Genomic DNA, 25,150 nt, shown 5'->3' with positions numbered 1-25,150 from the left:
GCGATCATTTTAAACCCTCATTTTAACATGTTGATGTATTTTTAAAGATTTGCTTGTGTGCTTTTAAAAATACAGTATTCATTTACCTTGCTGCCCTCGTTGCTCTCAGGTGTCCCCCCGGTCTGACGCGGCTTGTGCCGATTGTGCGGAGGGGTAAAACACCAAGGTTACACATACTCACTTCCTGTGAGTTGTTCAGGTCAGCCTTCCAGTCGTGATCACTGCTGGCGCGGTCCCGCCCACTCCCGGTATTTCTCGAGTGCGCAGAGCGGACGCGCGCAGCGGGCGCGCCGGCAGCGCGCCGAAGGCGCGCCAAAGGCAAGCCCGTCTGCGCCCGTCCGCGCCTGACCGTCGCCAGTCGCCAGGATTGCTGCTCGTTTTTACATTTGGTTCTTCGATAGCTTTCCTCTATGGCGCCTCTCCAATACTCAAGCTCGGAGCTTCTTGCTTTGAACTCTGCTCGCTCACCCTCCAGCTTAACTGATAATTTCACCTCTTCCCTCTGTAACTCCCTCTCCAACCAGTCTTTCTCCCTCTGCCGACACTCGCTTAAAGGGAGCATATGCATTACCACCAAATCACTCCCTGAACCTAAGTTGTTAACTTGCCTGTACTGCAATGCTCGATCCCTCCCCAAACATCAATTAGAAATCTGGGCGCTTCTTGATGCAGATAAGCCAGACTTGTGTTTCATTACTGAAACCTGGCTTTCAGACTCCACACTACCCGACATTGCTGTAGCCCTTCCCCATGAATACAAAATCGCGAGACTGGATAGAACGAATGAAAAAGGTGGAGGAATTGCAATCGCCTACAGGTCGAACCTCTCACTCCACCTTACCGACTCTCTTCTTGCTGACTGGGGCGAAATTTGTACCTTCACAATTACCTTGGGGAGTAAAGAGTCCTGGAAAGGTGCCCTCCTCTATAGGCCGCCTGGAACTAAAACAAATTTTGTAAACAAACTCACTGAAACCATTGCTTCCCTCGCTCTTTCCTCTGATAACTTCTTTCTCCTAGGAGATTTCAATTATCACGCCAAATCTCTTCAGGACCTTCACACAAACAAACTCATCACAAGTATGAACACTTTAGGCCTAAACCAATTGGTGACCGGCCCTACTCATATTGCCGGACACACTTTGGATCTTTTATTCACCAAATCTAACAAATTAAAATTGGATCAACTTTCTCCGGTCCTCTGGTCCGACCATTACATTATTAAATTCTTGATTCACCTGGACTCAATCCCTCCTCCTCCTGAGAAGAGACTCAGCAAAAGTAGACCATGGAATAAGATTAATCCGGAAGCCTTTTCCAGGCATTTTTCCCTTACACCCATCGTACCTCTAACCGATCCTAATCAAGCTGCAATCCATCTTGACTTAGCTATTACTGCAGCTCTAGATATCATTGCCCCCAGTAAACTAAGCCGATGTCCAACCAAACTATCTCCTTGGTTCACTTCTGAACTAAAAATAACTAAATCTACTGTTAGGGCACTTGAACGCAAATGGAGGCGTTCAAAAAACCCAGACGACAGATTACAATATAAAAAATCTCATTGCCAATATATGAGGGACATCGCCTCTGCTAAAAAAGTCTATCTGGGAGCTAGGATAGATCAGGCAGCTAATTCTCATAGAGAACTCTATAAAATAGTCAGAGAATTCTCCAGTCCTGTGTCCTGTCTACCTGCCACTATCGCTTCCCACGAATGGGTCAATACTCTTTCTTCTTTCTTTTATAACAAAGTAAATGATATTTATAAAACTTTTGTTAACCCCGTTCCCACTGACCCACCCCGCAAGCAGCCAATAAGTGTCATTCCGCACACTCCATCGACCATCTTGAAGGACTTTCATTCATTTACTGAACTCGATGTAACATCAACACTGTCTAGAATTACCTCTGGCTCACCCACTGATCCGGCATCCTCCTCTATTATCTCTAAAGTTGCTCCTATCCTCGTTCCTTACTTGACCAGAAACCTTAATCTTACTCTCTCTCAATCGATCGTGCCTACTCACTGGAAGAAAGCCATTATCAGACCCATTCTGAAAAAACCTTCTGCCGACCCAAATCTGCCCTTGAACTACCGCCCCATCTCCCTCCTTCCCTTGTTTGGAAAGGTCCTGGAATCTCTGGTCAACTCCCAACTTACTAAACACTTAGAATCCAACAAACTGTTTGATCCCTCTCAGTCTGAATTCAGAGCATTTCACAGCACGGAAACTGCTCTTATCGAAATGGTAGATAATATAAGACTCGCCCTCGATGCAAAACAGCCTTCCATCTTGGTTTTACTCGATTTGTCCGCTGCCTTCGACACCGTCTCACATAGTATTCTTCTAAAACGCCTTGAGGAGGCGGGTGTCGAAGGCTCAGCTTTAATGTGGATTAAAAGTTTCCTGACCGGACGTAGCTCTAAAGTTCAAGTCGACAAATTCTCCTCTCCTGATCAGGAAGTAGATAAGGGCGTACCTCAGGGCTCCATATTAAGCCCTACGCTCTTTAATCTCTATGTGTCTCCATTGGCTAGGTTAATCAAAGCATACGGTTTTGAAACCGTATCCTATGCCGACGATACTCAAATCCTCATCACACTCGGATCCGATCCCATCAATGTCAAACTCAGATTCCAACAATGTATGTTGACAGTGAAAGAATGGATGTCAAATAATTATCTGTTACTCAATGCAGACAAAACTGAGATTCTACTTTTTGGAAACGCTCATAAATTCTGGAATGACGACTGGTGGCCTCCATCCTTAGGCCCTTGCCCCCCTCCCAAAACGTCTGCCCGTAATTTAGGGATAGTGTTGGACAACAAACTCTCTATGTCTCACCATATTAATAGCATAGTACGCTCTAGTTTTGGGCTTATGCGCAATCTGAGGAAGATTTTCAAATGGATCCCTCTCCCCTCCCGTCTGCCCCTAGTCCAGGGACTAATTATTAGCCGTCTGGACTATGGTAATGCGCTTTTTGCATCCATTAATGAAAACTTACTGAACAAGCTCCAGGTTCTACAAAACACCGCTGCCAGGATGGTCCTTGATCTCCCCTCTCGCACATCCTCGGCGCCCAGCCTGAGATCATTACACTGGCTTCCTATAAAAAAGCGCATCGAATTCAAACTGTGTTGTCTGGTTCACAAAACATTAAACGGAAAAGGCCCTTTATATCTCGCCAACAAGCTCATAGCCTATCAATCGACCAGAACCCTTAGATCATCATGTAAGCACCTCCTCTCCGTCCCCAAAGTTCGGACGGTTAGAAACGGAGACAGATCCTTCTCTAAAATAGCCCCTCTGATCTGGAATTCTCTCCCTCTTCCTATGAGACTTGAAGCTAACCATCTGAAGTTCCGCAAACTTCCGAAAACCTGGTTATTCTGACACCCTCTAACCCCCTATTCTTCATTGGAGTTTCTGCGGGCGCTATGAAACCTACGGGTGATTTATGCGCCTTACAAATGCCAATACATAACATAACATAACATGGCTCGTGTCTACCATAGTAGCAAATTGATAGCCAGTTGAGTGGGGACACCGGTTCTGACGTGGCTGTGCCCTGGCACGGCATTGTGGATGTTGGTGGCACCTGCACGGCAGATGGTCATGTGGAGCGACCTTTGTTGGACGGGACGGCAACTCTGCCAGTAGCGGTGGACCCAGGTCATGGAAGGGTAGTTACCTCTTGTGGGTACCCTAGTGGTAGGACAACAGCCCTCGATGGACCAATAGGATTTTCGGCACCACGTGTCACCTGCTCTGGTCTTGGCTCGACAAAAGTCAGTACAAGGACCTTGAGGGAGAAATGACATTGGAGCTGCAAGTCACATTCAGTGGGGACATACCCCATATCTATATGCATATTGTTGGAACACTTATGGCTTTGTGCAGGCTCTCGCGTGGTAGAAAGCATTGCCAAACATTGTGTTGATTTCCTTACCATTAGAAAAACCTGAGGTAAATCTAATAATTATTTTCTTATAAAATCCAACCTCTTGTGGTGTACAAGTTCTTGGCAGAGACTAGGGTGATCCAAGCTGGTGCAGGGACAGAGACTTGTGCGCTGCTCTTTCACGGCAAGGAGAGGTTGGGTAATCAGTTCTCAGAATTTCTATGGCAAAGTGGTGTGTTTGTACTTTGTATTTATGCCTATATGTTTACATGACAGACTGTTTCCATAAATATTCTACAATTTAGACTCCTTCATACCTAACACTCATGTTTACAACTATACCTCACCTGCGACTCTCCCACGGGCCACGAGTCACTGCCTCAATATACGGCCATCCCAACCATCTCTGAACCACCTTTACTGCATTGTGCCTCTATCTGCCAAACCATCACTCCATTACTATCTTTGAATGATTCTGTTGTGAACCCTCATTACTGCTCTCTTTATGGCAGCCTCACTCAATGCCTGTTACTAGCTCATCTCCAAGTGGGATAAGTAAACCCATTTGTGACTCCCGAAGCTCACTGTGGAACTATTGATGTATTTAAATAAGGAGGCCCCTTGAGGCCACTTGGGTTCCTGTTCTGAGGCAGCTTGGCCTATCAGTCCAGGATGTACTGTCCCTTCTCTGATTTGCATATAGTTACTTCCTCTTTGTTACGCCCCAATCAGCACATACGTATAAAGCAGAATGTGGCCCAGAGTAGTAGGTGGACCAGTGGGTAAGATTGTTTCAAGCATTTCCAACAATCACTTATTGCTTTTCAACATAATCCATGGTCCGGGCTGGGCCTAGTCTGTCTCCACCTCCATCAATGACAGTTTTGATCCATGTTCATCTTTGATGCATAATTCCTCTCCTCTTGGTTTTCCAAGCTGTTCTCTATGATCATCACAGGACTATCCATCTCCTTCCATAACGGGGTGCTGGGTGCTTCAAATATTCATAACTCTCTGATCACCTGCTTCCAACGCTAACTCATTATATGTCTAGACCATTCGAGCTCTGTTGTAACTGACGGCCGACCCTTACATGAACGGATATTTTGTTTAACATTACACAGCAAGTCTATATAATTGTAAGACCAGTTTGTTGAAAGATATGACCAAGAACGGTGTCCATTAACTTCCCAATCCATTACTTGGTCACTTCTTCTGTTACAGAAGAGAGGAGCTACTGTCGGCATGAAGGGCTTGGCGACATCGGAGGATCACAATTCAGGACATCTACCATCTAGAAGGAAACGATACGCCATCAATCCTTTAGGATATAAGTGGGACCATCTAAACCTCACATACAAGTGAGTACACATCCATCCTGGTGCGGGACACTGAAGTAAACTAGAGAAACATGCTGCACTTTCACCCTTAAACCCTGTGGAGAGCTCTCAAAAAGTTACAGTCCATGGGGCTTAACAGAAATGCTGTCCTAATTTTAATCAAGGCATTAGAGACCATAACAGTACGAAGAGTGCATTGTATGGATGGGCTGATCTAGTCCCGGAACTTACAGTATATGAAAGTCCTGGAACTTACAGTATATGAAATTAAATCCAGAATTTTTAGAAACCCTAAACTCTTTTACAGGAATGGCAACTGCTACATGTCTTTCTGGGGCCCTAAACCGACTCCTCTGTTATAAGGCTCATTGGGGTGGTCAACATACTATTTCCTAACACCACATCACCCGTGGAACTAAATCGAATAGTCTGCTACCATACTTTCGACAACAAGGTCACCACACCTCCAAAAACAACCCATTTCTTGTAATTGTACACAAATCCTTCCACAACAACACTCCTAGAACCTGACCACCTTTCCTACAATGGGCCCATTTCTTCTGCAGATAGGCCATACTACTTCCAATAAAACCCAGTCCTGCACTTAGCTCAAACTATCACACTTGCCTCCACCCACCTGTTGCAATTAAACTTCTAGATAATACTATTTGTCACTAGGCTATGCCTTCTGATATAGAGCAACGCCTTCTGATGCTCAGCTGTGCCTATTGTGTCCGGGCCATGCCTAATGTCCCCAGGCCATGCTTTTAACTATGCCACATATAATGGCAAAAAAACAATTCGACCTGTCACTCTACCATACAAACTGCCACTAGACAACAAATCCTACCGGTAATTTAAATCTCATGAGTGAAGAATACACCTCTTTCCACAACGCAGTGCTTTAAACTTGACTTCGTTACATGCAAAAAAAGCAATTTGATCTTGCAGGAATGCCACACATCTCCTGAAGGGAGAACACACCTGTAGCCAAAATACAGCACTTCCTACAGTTAGACCACACATTCTACCACCATGCCTGGTGCAATTAAACTATACCCTCGACATCAAGACCACACGTATTGCACACAGACCACTACTTCTACCACTAGACAACATTTCATGTCTTTAGACACACCACCTGCAACTAGTTTACACTTGTTTTAATAGGCAACCTCCTTTTTATTTTTTTTAAAAGAATTTTTATTAATTTCCCCCCAACTATCGGTGCATCAGATTAACGTTACATACAATAGCCTCATGCAAGAGCGCTAGGCAACTTAAGGCAGTACAGTAGAAGTTAGATCCGCATCATTCTCTTCCCTAACACCCCCACCCGCCCCCTCTCAACCCCCACCCCCCCTTGTCAGTGTGCCCGCAGCAGACCCCCTCCCCGCTAGACACATAGTGCCCCAAGATTCAGGAGAGCTGACCTCAATATTATGGGATGAGCCCCAGTGGCGTTCTCGAAAGGACCAAAGGCCGCGCGCCGCCACTCATATGCACACCACTCCTACGGCCCAACCACTCGTCACAGCTTAAGATACTATACAAGTGCCAATTGCTTGCGGAAAGTATTCAAGTGGCCTCACCCTGAGCAGACTCCCCAGGGCCCCCCCCCCCCCATTCCCCATATTCCGGGCCATGCGTGCATGATCCCCATCTTCCTCATCCTGCTCCCCTGGGCAACAAAGTTCCTCCACCAAGGCTCCCCACACCCTAGCGGCATCTAACGCCTTGTCATTAGAAGCACGCCTGGCCAGTTGTAGATGAAGCGTCCCTTCATTCCCTGCCCATACCAGGAAACTCGCCTTCCACCTCCCAACGCTCGGTCCCGCCCTTGCCTTCCAATGCAGGGTAAGCTCCCTTTTTGCCATTATCAGCCCCAGATCATAGAATTTGCTCGTAAGTTTTGTACGGGGGGTGTGCGGAAACCAAAGTAGAAGGCAAGTTCCCATGTCCACTGCCAGCTCGCGCTCAGTCACTTGATTGAAACACGCCACCACATCTGCCCAATACGAGCCCAAACCTGGACAGGACCAGAACATATGGCCGAAGTTAGCCCCCTCCGCATTGCACCGAGGACACATTGGTGGAGAGCCTCCGAAATACCGCCAAATCTTCGCCAGAGTTAAATAGGCTCTGTGGAGAGTGTAAAATTGGACCAGTTGAAACCTAGCGTTACGTGTGCCCTTCCAGGCGTGCCGCAACAGCTGCGACCACGCCGTCTCTGATATAGGCCTACCAAGGTCCCCTTCCCATTTCTCCCGTAGGGCAGCCAGGGGCGCGAGCCCTTCCGTGGACAGCCGCTCATAGAGACAGGTAATGGCCTTAAAGGTGCCAGCCGCCATAACGACGTACTGACATCCCAAGGACGTGGGGGGTTCCGACAGCCCCATCTGCCAATGTTTCCGAATCCCAAACACCAAGGCAGAGTGAAGAAGATAATCCCCTCTCGGCAGGTCAAAATCCCTCTGCAATTCCTGGAATGGCAACAAAACCCCGTCTTTGTATAGATCCCCAAGCATGTGAGCCCCACAGTCCTCCCAGCCCGCCAACGCCGACCAGTCTCCAAAGGAATTTCCAGTGCATACGGGGCCACGAAGCCTGTTCGTTTCTGACTGCGGATCCAGCAGAGCCGAAGCGTGCGCTCCTCGAGTGTGAGCTGGTCCAACCGGAGTTTTTGCTGAAGCACAATAAATGACAACACATGCCTAGGAATGATCCTACCCTGCGGGTCCCCAGGGCCTCTGAACTCGCGTGCCACCGCCTGTGTAAGCCATTGCAGCTGCGCTGCCAAATAATACCATTCAAAATCTGGAGCTGCCAGCCCCCCCTCTACCCGCGGTTGCATCAGAGTGGCCAACGCCACCCGACGTCTGCCTGACCCCCAAATGAACCCAGTCGTCAGGGCCCGGAGCGTCTTAAAAAAGGAAGCCGGAATCCATACCGGCAAGGTACGAAAGAAGTAAAGCAAGCACGGCAGCGCTATCATTTTCAGTAGCGCCACTCGCCCGGCCACCGACAGCGGGAGGGTGCGCCAGAATGCCATACTCCCCCCTAAGCGCGCCGCCCACATTTCCCTCGAATAGATCGGCAGGAGTATGAAATATGCGGACGCCCAGATACGGCAGGCAGGCAGGTTCCCAACGTAGGTCGTCAAGCGCCAAAGGCGCCTGGGCCCCAGGGGACAGAGGAAACAGGCAAGTCTTAGCCCAGTTAACCTGCAGCCCTTTAATAGGCAACCTCCTAACATCTAACCATGCCTAGTGCCCTGGGATCATAACCCTTTCAACTATTCCAAATCAAAGCACATCAAACAACTCCACCAGACTGCACCTACTACGCACCCGGTCACACTCTAAGCAATTATTCAATACCTACTGCCGCTAGACAATGGACCACATCACCAAACTAAATCCCTTGTGTGTAGAAAGCACCTCCTTCCACCAGACATACCATATTCCTCTAGACAACACCTTTAAATGGAGCACACCTCTAGGCAATAACGTCTATCACCAGACCAGGAGTACCCCGCTCTGACCACATTCCCAACCACTAGACCACACCTTCATTCACTAGATTTTACATCCTCCCGGATTCTACAGATCTTGCCTTTAGGGCATATTTCACTCTTCTAGACCACTCCACTTGACCATACCTACTGGCACTAGGCCAGACTAGCCCACTACTAAACCAGCTTGATTATCACTAGACCATACCAGCCCCTAAACCATTACTAACCACCACTAGATCATATCTACAACTACTTGACCAGGCAAGTCACTGGCCAGTCTTACATTCTGGTTTTATTTTACCATATCGAATGCCACTCCATCGACTTACTACGACATGGAAGCTACAACATAGACGTACCACTACATTGTTCAGATATGTGTATAATATAATTGTCCACTCCACTGACCAAAGCCGATCATATTCTTTACTTCTACCAAGATCGTAGCCGTCACTTTATCTTTTGTCCTAACCCTAAAAATAGACAATACCCACTGCCACTAAACCACAACAGCGGGCAACAGACAACGCATACTGTCACTTGACCATACCTATTGGTACCAGATCATACCTACAGCTACTAAACTAGACTAATTGCCAGTAGACCACACCACCAAACAATATGTAATCTCACTGAACCATTACACCTTCTAGACCATATCAAATGCCACGAGATCATACATGCCTAATGCCTCTAATGCATACTTGCCAATAGTAGACATACCTAATGCCACCAGATCATACCAACTGCCACTAACACCACACCACCTGCCCTTACACCATTCCTTACTACCACTAAATCATATGTACAGTCACTAGGCCATAGCTACTGCCACTAGACCATATATATTGCCACTAAACCAGGGCAGCTGCTAACAGGCTATTCATACCACACCTATTGCCTCTAGACCAGTGGATCCCAATCTGAGGTCCAGGGGGACCTGGGGTTCTGCAAAGCTTCCTCAGGGGCACCACAACTACTTAGAAAATTAAATGATATTGACAGATTACTAAAGTGTATATAAATAAAGAAGCTAAATGTATAATTGAACATTTAAAAAAAAGTATTGTAAATGTGAAGGAACTTGAAATTGGGTGCTAAAAATGAAATTAGTATCCTCAGATTGATTTGTGGGAGCAGCGCAAGTGCATCAAACAGAATGTAGTATGGACGATGAGTGGCCTCAATTGAATTTAGAAAAGCTCCAACCTTTCTAATAAAATAAAAATTCCGTTTCTTTTTTTTCATTTACATGTGTTTGCGAATTAAAAATGTGTCATCAATTGTGTATTTGTTTGATGAATGATTATGTTTCTGTATTTTCTGTGCATTGTTTTGCAGTTTAAATCATCGACAAAACTTAGGTCGGGGTTCCCGGTTTCCAGTAAGGACTCGGTAAGGGGTCCCGGATCCCAATAATGATTAAGTAGGAGTCCCCAGAAGTCAAAATGTTGAGAACCACTGTCTAGATCATACTTACGGCCACTAGACCATATTCAGTGTCATCAGGCCATTCATAGTGCTTGCTGCCGTATCATACTTCCTTATACTAGATCATATCTATTGCAATTAGACCATATCTTCTGAGACTAGACCAGACTAATTGTCACTAGATCACACCACCTGCCCCTATACCATACTACAAGACCATTCCTACAGTCACAAGACCATATCATTACACTAAACCACACCAACTGATAAACAATACATGCTGTCACTAGACCTTACCTATTGCCTCTAGACTATCATTACTGTCACTCGATCACATTTACTGCCACCAAACCATTCTTGTAGCCACAGCATATGACATACTACCACTCACCTGAATGTGCTGCTGCTAGATCATACCCATCGCCACTAAACCACACTAACAACTAACAGACAAAACATCCCGTCAGTAGACCATTCCCATTGCCTCTAGATTACACTTCCTGCCGCCAGGTCACATTCACTGGCACCAGCTCATTCATTGCCCCTAGATCATCCTTACTGCCTTTAGTCATTACACCACACCTTCTGTCACTAGACTATATTTGACGCCACCGGAGCAAGCCACCACACACTAGTCCACAGTACAAGGCAATGAGCGATTCCCACTTACTGTACACAGCATTGCAATGTATTAGTCAACAGATCCTTTCATTGAACCAACGCTTGTGCCTGTAAACTAAGGCCTGGATTCACTACGGTTTCAAGCAACACAGCAAGGGAAGTTGCTGTGTTGTGTTGCATGAAAAGGAGAGAGCAGAACTGCGCCACATTTATAAAGATATGGGGCCATTCTTCTTTCTCCAAGCGCTAGCACTCTAGTGTCTGCCTATCAACAACGCTGGTACCCTTGAATCATGTAGCAAGGGAGCCTTTGGTGGGCTGAGGATAGTTTTTGTGCAGGAAGGAAACCCATCCTGCACAAAAACTATACTTTGAGTCTTATTCCTCTGGGTGTGTGTGTTGCAGAAGGCAGCACACATCTCACATGCAAAGAGGAAGTAACAAGGAGACCTAAAGATATTTATCCTTGTTAAGCCAGCCTTGGGTAGGCACACCCTTTTTTGCGTGAACCCATGCTGACAAGGTTTTGTAAGTATGGGTTTGTGTCAAAATGCAGGTGTGGATGCACCGGACCGTCCATACTCCACCCATGTATATCCACTGCATTACCTTTCTTTTTTACAAAACCACACAAATCAGGCTTTGTAAATCCAAAAATAGATTTTGTTTCGGGGCTACACTAAAAAAAAAAAAAAAAAACACATAGAACATATGAGGTTGTCGAGACAGCTAAAGCCGTCTCTGTGCTATGTCTAAAAAGATGAGACTGTGTGCAAATTTTGCTGAGCGTCTGTATTTTATTTAGGGTGGCTACATCACAGGTTTACAAAACATCACGCTTGTGTAGGCATTCACGATTGCTTTGGCCACCATACTGTAAAATCTGATGAGGGCCCTCTATAATTCCACTTAAAATGCCTCCAGCACAGATGAAAAAATAGGCCTGGGCCGAGCATGGATCCCATTAGTGATGCCTCTCCCCCGCACTGCAGGGACAGCAGAGGCCTTCTTTATTATCAATCCATGCACATGTTTGGCATCCATGGATCAGAAGATAGCAGACCTGGTGTAATGTCAGCAGGTCTGGCCTATAACTGAAAGTGCCTCATCAGTCATTGGTCAGTTTAGGAACTCAATAAGACATCATTTGTGCATCCTCACTCATCCTTGTACTCATGAATCCGTTCATCTACCCAGAGCTAATGCTTGAGTTCACTCTCTTACCCATCCACAATAAAACAAACCCAAAAGCTCAACAAGCGCATGCAAGATAAATTAAAAGATGAAAAGTAGAAAAAAAGAAAACATTCAGCTGCATAAATGTGGGAGGCATATGCTTGCAATAAGAAATTGAATTAGATCCATCTTGCAATGGTGTTATAAATTATGTATTCTTGTTTTAAAGTTTCAACATGGCTTTCAAGTTTGGAAGCAACACATTTGCCATCTTGGAATGAGAAAACAATAAAACACAATCATTTCAAGATGCTACCAGTTTAGAACCAGTGGCCATGAGGGATGTGGCACACTGCAGATGTAATGAACGGCAAGCGAACAGCCCCATGGCATTGTCTGAAGAGCTATAGAATGCCCGAAAAACGAAAAAAGTAAAGAAATGAAAGGGGAGCTAAAAATGGCAAAATGGAAAACTATAAGATTACCCCAACCAGCCATGGACGAAAGCACACTCCTTTTCAGAATGCTTTCGCTCCGTGGGCAATAGAGACAAGGGCTAATGTGGGCTGACCCATTCCACCATGGAGTAATAGGTGGAAGCAAAATGTAAAAGACACTCAAAAGGACCAATGACAGAAGAGCACTGCCCCAAGAGACTGACAGACAACTTAACCTGTCAGGTTCTCCTAAGAGGGTCTAACAAGGGTTATCATGGTGCAATTTTTCTACCCCTAGGGTTTGTCAAAGGGAATGGGGTTGGTAACACCAAAACCTAATCTGTGAGATTCCATGTTAGAAAATACCTGCCTATCTGTGTTTATATAGTGTAATAACAACCCACTCTTAAAGACCTATTGGCTTTAACATATGCCTTCCATAATAAATTAAGCAAAACCAATGGGGATGATGGACGGAGTGTTGAACATTGCAAGCACTCACCCCCAGTCAGCTGATCTGGGTTTAATCCATCATCATTCTTTAGCTCACTCCGCCACCCCAGTTCAGACATGGCCATATGCCTCATGGGAACAGTCCAGCCTGAACTGCCAAGCCATGTCTTCCCTGGACCAGAAACAAGCATCCTGGGACCGGTTTCTGGCTATTCAGCCGCCATCAGCCAGGCTAGCTTGAATCCAGTGGCAAAGTGATCAAGGGACCCATGTCAGACTGATTTGCATATGGCCATGTCTGAACTGGGGTGGCGGAGTGAGCTGGGTCCATAATAAATTAAGCAGGCCTACTGCCTTTGTTGTGACTTTTCACAGCAAACAGAGCAGACCTATATGACCGGAAACAAGCATCCTGGGACCGGTTTCTGGCTAATCAGCCGTCATCAGTCAGGCTAGCTTGAATCCAGTGGCAAAGTGAGCAAGGGACCCACGTCTGGGCCCACCCTGCCAACTTAGGGCGAACAAAGCAAAACCAAGGGGAATGATGGACGGAGTGTTGAACATTGCAAGCACTCGCCCCCAGTCAACTGATCTGGATTTATTCCATCATCATTCTTTAGCTCACTCTGCCACCCCAGTTCAGACATGGCCATATGCAAATCATTCTGACCCTGTGCCTCATGGGAACAGTCCAACCCGAACTGCCAAGCCATGTCTTCCCTGGACCGGACACAAGCATCCTGGGACCGGTTTCTGGCTAATCAGCCGTCATCAGCCAGGCTAGCTTGAATCCAGTGGCAAAGTGAGCAAGGGACCCACGTCTGGGCATATCCTGCCAACTTAGGGCGAACATTGTTTTAGCAATTATAATTTTGTCCATTGTTGAAATGGTATGCTAGTATGACTGGCGGTTGCCTTGTGAGAAAGATTATACTCAGAAGAGCGGGCCTAAGTTTGTTATAGTGACAAGTCAGTTTTGAAGGCAAAACGGATGATTGGGTCATTGGGAATGCATGTCAGATGTCATAGGTCTGCTCTGTTTACTGTGAAAAGTCACAACAAAGGCAGTAGGCCTGCTTAATTTATTATGGAAGGCATATGTTAAAGCCGATAGGTCTTTAAGAGTGGGTTGTTATTACACTATATAAACACAGATAGGCAGGTATTTTCTAACATGGAATCTCACAGATTAGGTTTTGGTGTTACCAACCCCATTCCCTTTGACAAACCCTAGGGGTAGAAAAACTGCACCATGATAACCCTTGTTAGACCCTCTTAGGAGAACCTGACAGGTTTAGTTGTCTGTCAGTCTCTTGTAATAAAAAAAAAAACTCCTAAACATATATATATATTATCTACTGGCGGTCGCCAGTAGATAGTTATAGTTAGGACCGTGTTTCCATAGGAAATCTCAAAATTCTATTTTGAATAACTTTGGCGCCGGTTGACGAATCTTCGCGAAATTTTCAAAACTAATGGGGCGCTCCGCTCAGCTCCTACCCTGAAAGTCTCGGGGTGATTCGTCAAGCGGGGGCCGAGAAAAAAGGGGGGTCCCAAAACGCCTTTTCCCCATGCATTTTTCCATAGGACCTTTAGTCGAAGGTACAGCCCGAACGGCTGAACAGAATTACTTGAAATGTGGCAGAGAGGTAGTCCTCAGGTCAGGGAAGTGCCTTTTGCAGGTCTGGTGTCAATCTGTTCAGTATTTCCTGAGAAAATAGCATTTAAAAGCATATAAATATCTATACGCGCGCACGGTGCGCGCACGGTGCCGTGCGCGAGCGAAATTCTAATTGGTTGTCAGATGTCAGTCAACATTCAAATCGGTCGAAATCAGGAAGTGTCGGCCGCCATTTTGTCTCTCGCACTGAAAAGGAAAGGGGGAAAAAATGTGGAAAACTTGAAAAGGGGGCAGGGAAGAGAGTTCCGGACTCCCTAGCCTTTGTCAGGGGGTCACAGAAGGACCCCCCAGGGGGAAAAGATCATTTTTTTTTTTTTTTAACAAATCGCGGGGTGCGCGCACGGTAAAAAAAATAAAAAAATAAAAATATATTAAGAAATACATAACTTAGCATTTAAAAAACTGTACACATTCACATAAAAAACCATAGGTTTCACACACGTTATAGTTAGGAATTAGCATTTAAAAAACCTTGCAAATTCACTTAAAAAACCATAGGTTTCACACAGGTTATAGTTAGGTGGATATTTCACTCGTAAAAAAACAATGAAATTCCCCCGTTATAGTTAGTTCAGATAACTATAACTCGCGCGCCCGCAATCCACTGCTGATGACGTCACATATTACATCACTCAAGACATGGTCAGTGGCATCACTCATGACCTCACTGATGACATCATCCTTGTGATAGAGTGGCGGTCGCGCGAGTTATAGTTATCTCAACTAACTATAACGGGGGAATTTCATTGGTTTTTTACGAGTGAAATATCCACCTAACTATAACATGTGTGAAACCTATGGTTTTTTAAGTGAATTTGCAAGGTTTTTTAAATGCTAATTCCTAACTATAACGTGTGTGAAACCTATGGTTTTTTCAGTGAATTTGTACGTTTTTTTAAATGCTAAGTTATGTATGTATTTTTTTTTTTTTATATATTTATTTTTCAATAAACTACGTATTAAATATATATATATTTTTTTTAATTTTTCACCGTGAGCGCACGGTGTGCGCACCCCCGCGATTTAAAAAAAAAAAAATAATTAAAATGTTTTTTTCTGCCTTCGGGGTCCTTCAGGGACCCCCTGACCAAGGCTAGGGGGTCAGGAACTCTCTACCCTGCCCCCTTTTCACGTTCGCCACCTTCCTTTTCCACTCTCGCACTGAAAACAAACAAAATGGCGGCCGACACTTCCTGATTTCGACCGATTCGAACGTTGACTGACATGTAACAACCAATCAGAATTACGCTCGCGCACGATTGGGTGCGCGGCTATAGATATGTATGTGCTTTTAACTGCAATTTTCTCAGGAACTACTGAACAGATAGACTCCATATATGCAAAAGGCACATCCCTGACCTGAGGACTACCTCTCTGCCAAATTTCAAGTAATTCTTTTCAGCCGTTCGGGCTGTACCTTCGACTAAAGGTCCTATGGGAAAATGCATGGGGAAAACGCGTTTTGGGACCCCCTTTTTTCTCGGCCCCCGCTTGACGAATCCCCCCGAGACTTTCAGGGTAGGAGCTGAGCGGAGCGCACCATTAGTTTTGAAAATTTTGCGAAGATTCGTTAACCGGCGCCAAAGTTATTCAAAATAGAATTTTGAGATTTCCTATGGAAACACGGTCCTAACTATAACTATCTACTGGCGACCGCCAGTAGATAATATATATATATATATATATATATATATACTTTTGAAAGTGAATTACCACTGTGGGAGCTAAAAAACTGTGTTTACAGTAACTTATGCCCTCAATAGCCAAAACCCAAGATTTTGTGTATAAGTCCATGAAAGTGGCTGATTTGGTCACTTTGATGCCCTAAAAAGTATTAATTTACTACAGACTGTGAAATAAACAACATTTGGAATCATTTTCTGTTCTAGCTTAAACGTCAGATTTGTTTTATGAAAATCACTGAAAGTGTACCCAAGGAAATGCCTCAAAGTGGCCAAAAATGCTTTATTTTCAAATGTTGCATCTTTTGAGTATTTATTAATTTTGAATGTGTATCAGCCCTTTGTTGAGGGAAAACAACTGTTTACAGTGATTTTCATGCTCTGAATAGACTGAAACACAAGATCTTGAGTAAGAGTAAAAACATCTATGAAAATTGCTTACTTGGTCACTTTGAGTCCATTCATGACCAGGTGTGAAATAAACATTTGAAGTAATTTTCTCTTCAAGCAAAAAGTCTGAGTTAAAAAAAATGAAAATTGCTTATTGTGGACCTTAAGAACTTCCTGAAAACAGCCGAAAGTGGTTTGTTTTGAAATGATGCACCTTACGATTATTTATGAGTTTTGGATATGGATCATCACTGTTGGAGCAAAATTAACCAACACATATCAACATGAGTGGCTTACTGGGCATTCATGCAGTGGAGCAGTACCCATCCTCCCCCAGCCTGGTAGAAGCCGATTACACCTGTCTCACAATAAAGTGGTATGCATTTAGGGAAGGAAGCTAAGAGGTTATGCAGAATACACTATGATAGAAAATACTAACACCAAGGGAACCGAGGTATGGAGCAAAATAGCAAAAGACCGAGCATGAAATAGATAGCAGGGATGCTTTAACAGCCGCACCAGTACCAGGCGAAGTCGCCGTGTCTGACTCATGGTTAAAAATGGCGGTCAGTGCTAAAATCCTAGAAGCGAAATAGCTTAACCTGGAAATGCTCTGTCTGAGGACTCACCAAAACACTAGACCGCGCCTAGACATTTTCTAATGTCCCATGTTTTTGTTCTCCATAAGCACCATGATTGGTGTCTGAGAAACTGTAAAGCTTTGTCACAACCTCTCCGAGCCCCATATCGTATATGTTGCTTTCCTTGATAGCAAGATGATGATCAAACTCTTGTCTTCTGAGCTCCGTAAAACTAAATGTGTAAGATTCCATATAACAAAATACCTGTCCACACTGTAACACAATGTAATAGCAATCCACAGTTAGCAGTCTATTGACTTTAACATATGCTTTTCACAAAAAAGAAGTAAGGTCTACTCGTTTTGTTGCAAATGTTCTTAGTATACAGAACTGACCTGTGGCATTTGACATGCCCTTTCCCAATGAACCTCCCAAGACTATAGCCTTGTCACCATTACCAGTGCAAGCCTACAGAAGTGACCTTAAGCTTTTCCACAAGGCAATCATCAGAAATATCATTCTATAATTACAAATCTGCACAAGTGGTGTGTTAGATGGGGTAACTAACACCAAAGTACTTGCATACTATGGTAATATGTGAGATGCCACCTAACATTACGTGTTTAAACCCTTAACTAAGTTTAATACAAATCCACCCTTTAAGGGCTATTGGCTTCAATAAATGCTTTTCACAACTAATAGGCCAGGTCTACTGTCTTTGTCATAACATTTCGTAACAAACAGATGAGACCTATGGCATCTGATGTTACAATTCGCAAACAAATATATACGCCTTCCTAAAAAGAGTCAATATGTATTATCGCAGTGCAAATCTTCTACATACTGGGTTTTTCAGAGGGGTAATTAACTTCAAAACTCTTACTAAGGTAGTCTGAGATTCCACGCAAAGTTTTGCAGGCTACAGCAGGGTGTAATGTGAAGGCACCTATAAACATCTATTGGATTTAATATATGATTTCAGAATAAATGTTAGGCCTACTGCCTACATTGTAACCTTTCATAATAAGCAGATCAGGTCCTAACAAGTAGATCTATAGTTTGATCCTTGGCTTATCTCCATAATCAACTCAATTGTGCAGGATTAAACATAAACCTTCCCACAAGGCAAATTAACAGTAAAATTACTCTTTTAAGTGGGTGTACTCAGTGTTAGCCCAATCAAATGCTGTACTTGAACAGAATCAGCAATTGGGCAGAGCCGAAGCCTAATTCTCAGCAGTGCTTCTCAAATATCTATTTTCTGTTGAGCACATAAGGTCTGGCCAGACCTAATAAGAATATCTCTGTCAAGAAACAGCTTACCCCGTCTCCTCCAATGTGTACAGTGAGCCTTTTCACTGGACATGATTGTAAGAGAAGGTCACTGCAGAGGAAAAATGGGATTGAATTGGAAGAAAAAAAGGCTGAGGATGAAGACTGGATAAATCAGAAGGAATAAAAGGATCTAAAAAGATAAAAGAAAGGTTAACGGTAATAAAGAGTCACGGGGGCGTGGCCTGACGCCGATGTAGAAGGTCGAGGATCCCGGAGCTCCTCCGTGGCCTCCCTCCATTCGCATAGATCCTGCGGACTCACAGGGGCCCCTAAAACCCCATCCTGACTGGGAATACCTGGTGGCCCGGTGGGTGCTCCCTCGACTACGGGGGCACTTCGGCGACGAAAAACGGCTTCCTTCTTTCCCCCGCCGCGTGTCTGACTGCGGCACCCCAAGATGGCGACTGCGATCTGCTGGTGAGAGCGCTGCGGCCTGCTGCTCTCTGGGGGCTGACCATCGGTCTGGGAGGTGTCGGAGGCCTTGACGCGGGCCCTGCTACGGAGACTGGCGGCGGCTTGGTTGGCCCAGAGGAGACCTGAGAGAGCGAGGAGCCGGGATCGGGCGCTGTTGCCTGGCCCTAAGATGGCGGCCCAGTGATAGCCTGGAGAGGCGGCCTACCTGACACTGCGACCCATGGTGGCCCGTTTGCTGCACTACCGGGACAGAGACCACCTCCTGCAGCAGGCTCAAGAGAAGCAACACCTACAGATTGATAACTTCAGGGTGATTCTCTTTCCGGATTATACCCGGGAGGTCCAGAAACAGCGCGCCTCCTTCATTGCTCTCAAGCGGAAATTGCACCAACTCTACATTTCCTATGCAATGCTCTTCCCGGCACGGCGGCGGGTGGTGGATGGCCCCAGTAACCTCGTTTTCACCACCCCGCAGGACGCGTGGCACTGGCTGGAGACACGACAGGCGGGGTCGGTGCGGAGTCCGCCAGCGAGCGCTGCGGAGAGGCGATCCCCTACTGCTGTGAGTCCGCCGGGGGCTCTACCGCTGCCGGACCGTCGACTTGAGTGATATAGAGCTGTACAGGCGGTGGTAGCGATCAGTCAGGGTGTCTCCAGCCCAGCTTCTGCTTCTTCTAGCCGAGTGTTGGGGGCCTCTGGGTCTTCTCCGGCTGCCAGCACGAATGGGGACTCCGACGCTGAACTTCCGGAGGGCACTCCGCAGACGGTGGACTTGTTTGGCTGATCTGGGCCTGGATGGCGGGGTAGGACGTGCTTGCACTGCCACCCAGGTTTGACTATTGGAGGGGCTGTGTCCTGTGGGCGGAGGGGAGTTGATCTCACTTGAATGTCATTATAGGGGCTCCCGGAGAGCTGCTGCTGGCTCTTTCACACTTGGTGGGGGAGTGCCGGGAGGGCTTTGGGTCCCTTTGTGTCGGCACACGTCTCACTATCCATGTTGGCAAGGTTGATGGTTCCTTTTGTTTGGATGGGGGCTAGTTTTAGGGTGCCTATCCTGGGGTGTGGGAGTTGGGGAAGTTGGGATGCTGGGGTAGGGGGAGGGAAGGGTGGGGCCAAGCATGTCGCAGTAGGAGCTAGGATGAGCAGTGTTTTCATTACCATATCATGGCTACCGCCATAGGAATTTAGTGTATATCGTGGAACATTAGGGGGATGCACACCATGGCTCGCCGTCACGCGATTCATTCTTATCTTCGAAGACGGGGGGTGTAGATAGCACTGTTGCTGGAAACGCACTTAAACAAACAAGAGGGGCTGGCACTGCAACGGAGGTGGCGGGGGCAGGTGTTCTGTACCACATACTCGGCATATGCACGGGGCATGTTGGTTTGGAATCGGGCGGGGGTACAGTTTCAGAGCACTGGGCAGGTGATCGACCCTGATGGTTGCTATGTGGTGGTGACGGGGCGACTAGATGGCAGGGACATTCTTTTAGGGAGTGTCTATGCTCCGAACACAGATCAGGCTTCCTTTTTTGCGCACCTTTCTGGGAAACTGGCCCCCTTGTTGATTGGCTCGGTGCTCCTGGGTGGCGCCTTTAATTGCATCACTGATGTCTCCCTAGATCGATCTCACCCCCCTCTCACAGATTCTCTGGTCCATCAGTTGGCTAGGGTGCGGCAGGACTGGCAGCACCAGTGGGGGCTGACTGATACCTGGAGGGTGCATCACCCGGTTGACAGGGATTATTCTTGCTTCTCGTCGTTACACGACCTACATGTTCGGCTGGACTCGATCCTTAGCTCCCCAGATGTCCATGGGGCGATGGTCCATAGTGAATATTTAGCTAGGACATCGTCTGATCATAACCCCCTGTTGACAATCTTGCATTGGCTGCGGGATCGCCCCGACATCCCCACGTGGCGACTTCGTCCCGACACGTTAGAGGATCCAGTGTTTCGGGCTACTTTTGGGTTGGCCATTGATGAATATTTTCGACTTAACACCGGCACAGCATCGTCTCGGGTGGTTGAATGGGATGCATTTAAGTTAGGGGGCGCTGTATAGGCGAGGTAGTGGGGGCACGCAGAGTGTTGCTGCATGACGTACAGAAGGCAGAACAGCAGTTGCGAGTGGCGGAAAGGAATCGCCCGGAACGTCCGGACAGGCACGCAGGGTTACTTGAGGCACACGAGGATCTTGCAGTCCAAATTATTAAGAGACTGCGTTGCTTTGACTTCAAGGCCTACACAGATAAGGCGCATGTGGAGCGGGACACGGCGGGGGCGTTGCTAGCTTGGCTGGCAAATCCGGCGCGCAGGGGAACCCTGATAATGGAGCTGAGGGGGCAAGGGGATGAGGTATTTCACACCCAAAAGCGCATTAATGATTGTTTCTTGCAGTACTACGCTGAGTTATACCGGAGCAGGTTGGGTCCTGGGACTCCGGAGGATGAGGAATTTTTGACTAAGGCGGAGTTGCCACGGCTTGAAGCTGATAACGCCGAGGCTCTGGGCTGGGATATTGAAGTAGTAGAGGTACGCAGTGCCATAAAGCACATGGCCAGGAACAAAACGCCGGGGATCGATGGGCTCCCCATTGAATATTATGCAGCTTACACGGATGTTTTAGCTCCCCATCTGGTGGCACTCTATAACACGGCGCGTCGGGAGGGTGCCCTCCCTACCTCCACGCGTGAAGCCCTCATAGTCCCCCTTATCAAGCCGGGCAAACCTGCTTGGGATCGTTCCTCGTACAGACCCTTAGCGATGCTCAATCTTGATTACAAGATCTTAAGCCGCATCTTGGCCAGTCGTTTGATGGCTCATATGACGACATTGACCAAGCCGGGTTTATTCCCTCCCGCAACACTGCGATGAATGTACGCAGACTCCTGTAAATTTTGGGGTCCAACTCCTATGACAAGGAGGACGCCTGCATTTCCGCGGTCGATATCGAAAAAGCTTTCGATAGTCTGGAGTGGCCCTACCTTTTTAATGTACTGCGAGAGTTCGGACTGGGGGAAAACTTTGTACAGTGGACGGCGCTGCTCTACAGTGCTTCTACTGCACGGGTACGGACGGGGGGCTTGATATTTGATGCCATTTGATGACTGCACGGTCGCTCGGGGAACGAGGCAGGGATGCCCGTTATCCACTTTATTATTTGCCCTGGCAATGGAGCCCATGGCTGCTCACGCTAGGTCAGGGCGGTATTTCCCAGGGCTCTTCGTGGAGGGAAGAGTGCAGCACATAGCATTGTATGCAGACGATCTCCTCGTGTTCCTGCCGGATGCTGGGGATGCCCTACGTGGAGCGCGAGACTTGCTGGAGACCTTGGGGAGGGTGGCGGGCCTCAAGGTGAATTGGACCAAGTCATGTCTGTTCCCTACCAGGCCGGGCGAGATGGATCAATCAAGGACAGGGGATGTCCCGTGGGAATGCCGATGTTTGCCATACTTGGGGACTCAGATTTATCATGATCCCGCTGATCTTTTGGAGGGCAATGTGGGGCGGGCAGTGCGTGGAGCGAAATCCTGTTTCGATTTCTGGGGGACCCTCCCGCTATCGGTGGCCGGTAGGGTTGCCTTGGTGAAGATGATCATCTTGCCTAGGTTTCTCTATTATTTTGGGACCCTCCCCGTCTGGATTCCGAGTAGACTCTTCGCACAGCTGAACACTTTGATTACGGGGTTTCTTTGGGGAACTGGGAGACGGAGGGTGGTGTTAACCACCCTGCAGAGGCCCAGGTCAGAGGGGGGCCTTGCGTTGCCGGACTTGGAGACCTACTATCATGCCGTGCAGCTTCAATGGTTTACGAAGTGGGTGGTGGGTCACATTAGGCGTCCGGAGGACCAGGATGGGTTGGATCCGAGTTGGCACCTCCTGTCCTGTTTGCTGCTACAAGTCCCGCTGAGAGGCGCCTCACTGCCGCCGGATTTGGGGACGATTAGACAATACTGGATGCGTCTGGCCAGGAGGACGCATGTGGGGACCCCTTATGCTCCGGAGATCCCGCTGCGGATGTGCGAGGTGTTGCCTCATGGGGGAGACTGGAACCAGTTGTTGGTGTAACGCCCTGAACGTCTCAGGATCGTTTAACAGACACGACAATGAGGACGCAACCACTTGTGAAGGGTTAGTTCTTTTAATGAAGGCAAATAAAATACAAAGAACAAACAAGAGTTATAGTCACTGGAATCCTCCAGGCTAAGTACGTTACCAGCCCACAGCACGGATGGTCCTAACCGTCCTCTGCATATACGCCGATCCCGGCGTATGCCAACAGAGGGCAGAAATGAAATGGCCGACAATGCCAATCGGTAGGCTGTGAGGGGCACGAAGAGTGTTGGGGAGAATCGAGGAGTCAGGGAAACACCCAGCCGGGGTCTCTACCTGAAGGGAGCAGCCGCTCAACCTATTCCTCAGACTGCACCGGGACGCGGAGTCACCTCCTGGTGATGCGTCACCGATACCCCAATCACAAGCAAGAAGACTGAACCGAGAGCAGCCGCTCGATCGATCCTGTGGACTTCCGAGTCTGTAACGCGGCAAACACCTCCTGGTGTGCGTTACAGCTGGCAGTCCCTGTGTCTCTGGTCGGGCTGGGAGTTACGACTCCAACCAGCAAAAGCGCCACTGCGCTTGGACTCAGCCGAGTCAAAAAGCGAAGCTCAATGGTTGACCGGTAGAGCTTCCGGGTCCTTCACAGGTGACGATGGGGCAAGACACGGCCCAGGGAGTAACGACTCGACCTACCTCCGTTCTTGCCTTACTGGAGCACCACTCCGGAACACTGCTCTTCACGAAGCAGGTACGTCGGTGTAAACACAATATCCGACAGCCTTGTACCTCCCGGTTCCTCCCTTTATAGGGCGTGTTTTCCTTGAGTTATGTAACAGCTCTCCTGTTTACATAAGGGCGTGTTTCCCTTGAGTTATGTAACAGCTCTCCTGTTTACATAAGGGCGTGTTTCCCTTGAGTTATGTAACAGCTCTCCTGTTTACATAAGGGCGTGTTTCCCTTGTATGACAGGAATTCTTGACAGTACATCCTCCCTCTCAGCGGCTCCCCACGGGTCCAGCGCTGGCAGGAAAACGCCGATGGAACAAGGAGACCAAGCGCGGAGCATGAACCCCTTCAGCCGGTTCCCATGAATGCTCCTCCGGGCCATAGCCTTTCCACGCAACCAGGTACCACAGCTTCCCCCTGCGCCATTTGGACGCCCGTATGCCCGACACTTCATACTCCACCTCCGACTCCACGCATACCGGCCTAGGTGTCCCAGACGGCTTGGAGGGTGCTGGTTTGAGCAATGATACATGAAAGACAGGGTGTATCCGCAATGACTGGGGCAAGCACACCTTCACGTTCACGGGACCCATACACTTGGTAATTCGATAGGGGCCCATGTACTTGGGATGGAACACACTGTTCTTTCGAAACCTCATGTTTCTTGTGGATATCCAGACGTAGTCTCCAGTGCGGTACAGTGGCCCGGGCCTTCTCTTCCTATCTGCCGCAGCCTTGTATCTTCTCTTGGCCTCTATTAGGACAGCCCTTGAGCGCATCAACGTGTCTTTTATGTGTGCCACCCTGTCCGCTGTGGCGGGAATCCTGTCCTCTCTGAACGGATGTAGAAATGGCAAGAACCTGGGATGTTGGCCATAGTTGCTATAGAACGGAGATGACTGTGTGGAGCTGTGAGTGGCGTTGTTATAGGCTATCTCTGCAACCCATAGCAAGTCGACCCATTCTTCCCTGCCCTGGTCCACAAAACATTGCAGATACTGTTTGAGCGTTTGGTTCAGGCACTCGGTTTGGCCGTCCGTTTGAGGGTGGTAGCTGGTGGACAGGGCGGTCTTAACATGCAGCGCAGTGCACCAAGTCTTCCAGAATTGCGCAGTAAACTGCGACCCCCGGTCCGACACGATCACCCCAGGTAATCCATGCAGTCGTACCACATTCTTTAGGAGTAGTGACGCCAATTCCCCGGCCGTAGGGACTCTCTTGCAGGGGATGAAGTGCCCCATTTTCGTCAAGTAATCCACCACCACCAGTATTGCCGTCATCCCCTGGTCTACCGGTAGGCCCACCACGAAGTCCAGTGATATGCTATCCCATGGTCTATCCGGGGTCGGAAGTGGATGTAAGAGCCCTTGGGTTCGGCCATGGTCGGCCTTCA

The 25,150-nt window shown here is 47.4% G+C and overlaps 1 protein-coding gene and 1 long non-coding RNA gene across 4 annotated transcripts in view; one reads left to right on the top strand and one right to left on the bottom strand.

Annotated features, from left to right (window-relative positions):
- The window catches only part of LOC146786110 (uncharacterized), a 225,230-nt gene that overhangs the window by 65,286 nt on the left and 134,794 nt on the right, over positions 1 to 25,150 (bottom strand). The gene's annotated exons all lie outside the window — the stretch shown is intronic.
- Positions 1 to 25,150, top strand: part of LOC146786111 (matrix metalloproteinase-23-like) — a 110,601-nt gene that overhangs the window by 12,488 nt on the left and 72,963 nt on the right. For 2 of the 3 annotated variants that reach the window (XM_085635613.1, XM_085635612.1), the window contains exon 2: positions 5,134 to 5,270. The exons of the other annotated variant lie outside the window; for it this stretch is intronic. In XM_085635613.1, the coding sequence (XP_085491739.1) occupies positions 5,134 to 5,270 (137 nt within the window). The remainder of the gene's footprint in view (positions 1 to 5,133; positions 5,271 to 25,150) is intronic. 3 annotated transcript variants of the gene reach the window in all.

The sequence above is a fragment of the Triturus cristatus genome, chromosome 11 (genome assembly GCF_964204655.1).
Source record: "Triturus cristatus chromosome 11, aTriCri1.1, whole genome shotgun sequence".
Taxonomy (NCBI): Eukaryota; Metazoa; Chordata; class Amphibia; order Caudata; family Salamandridae; genus Triturus; species Triturus cristatus.
The sequence above is the reverse complement of the archived record's forward strand: the minus strand, read 5'-3'. Positions and strand labels throughout refer to the sequence as shown.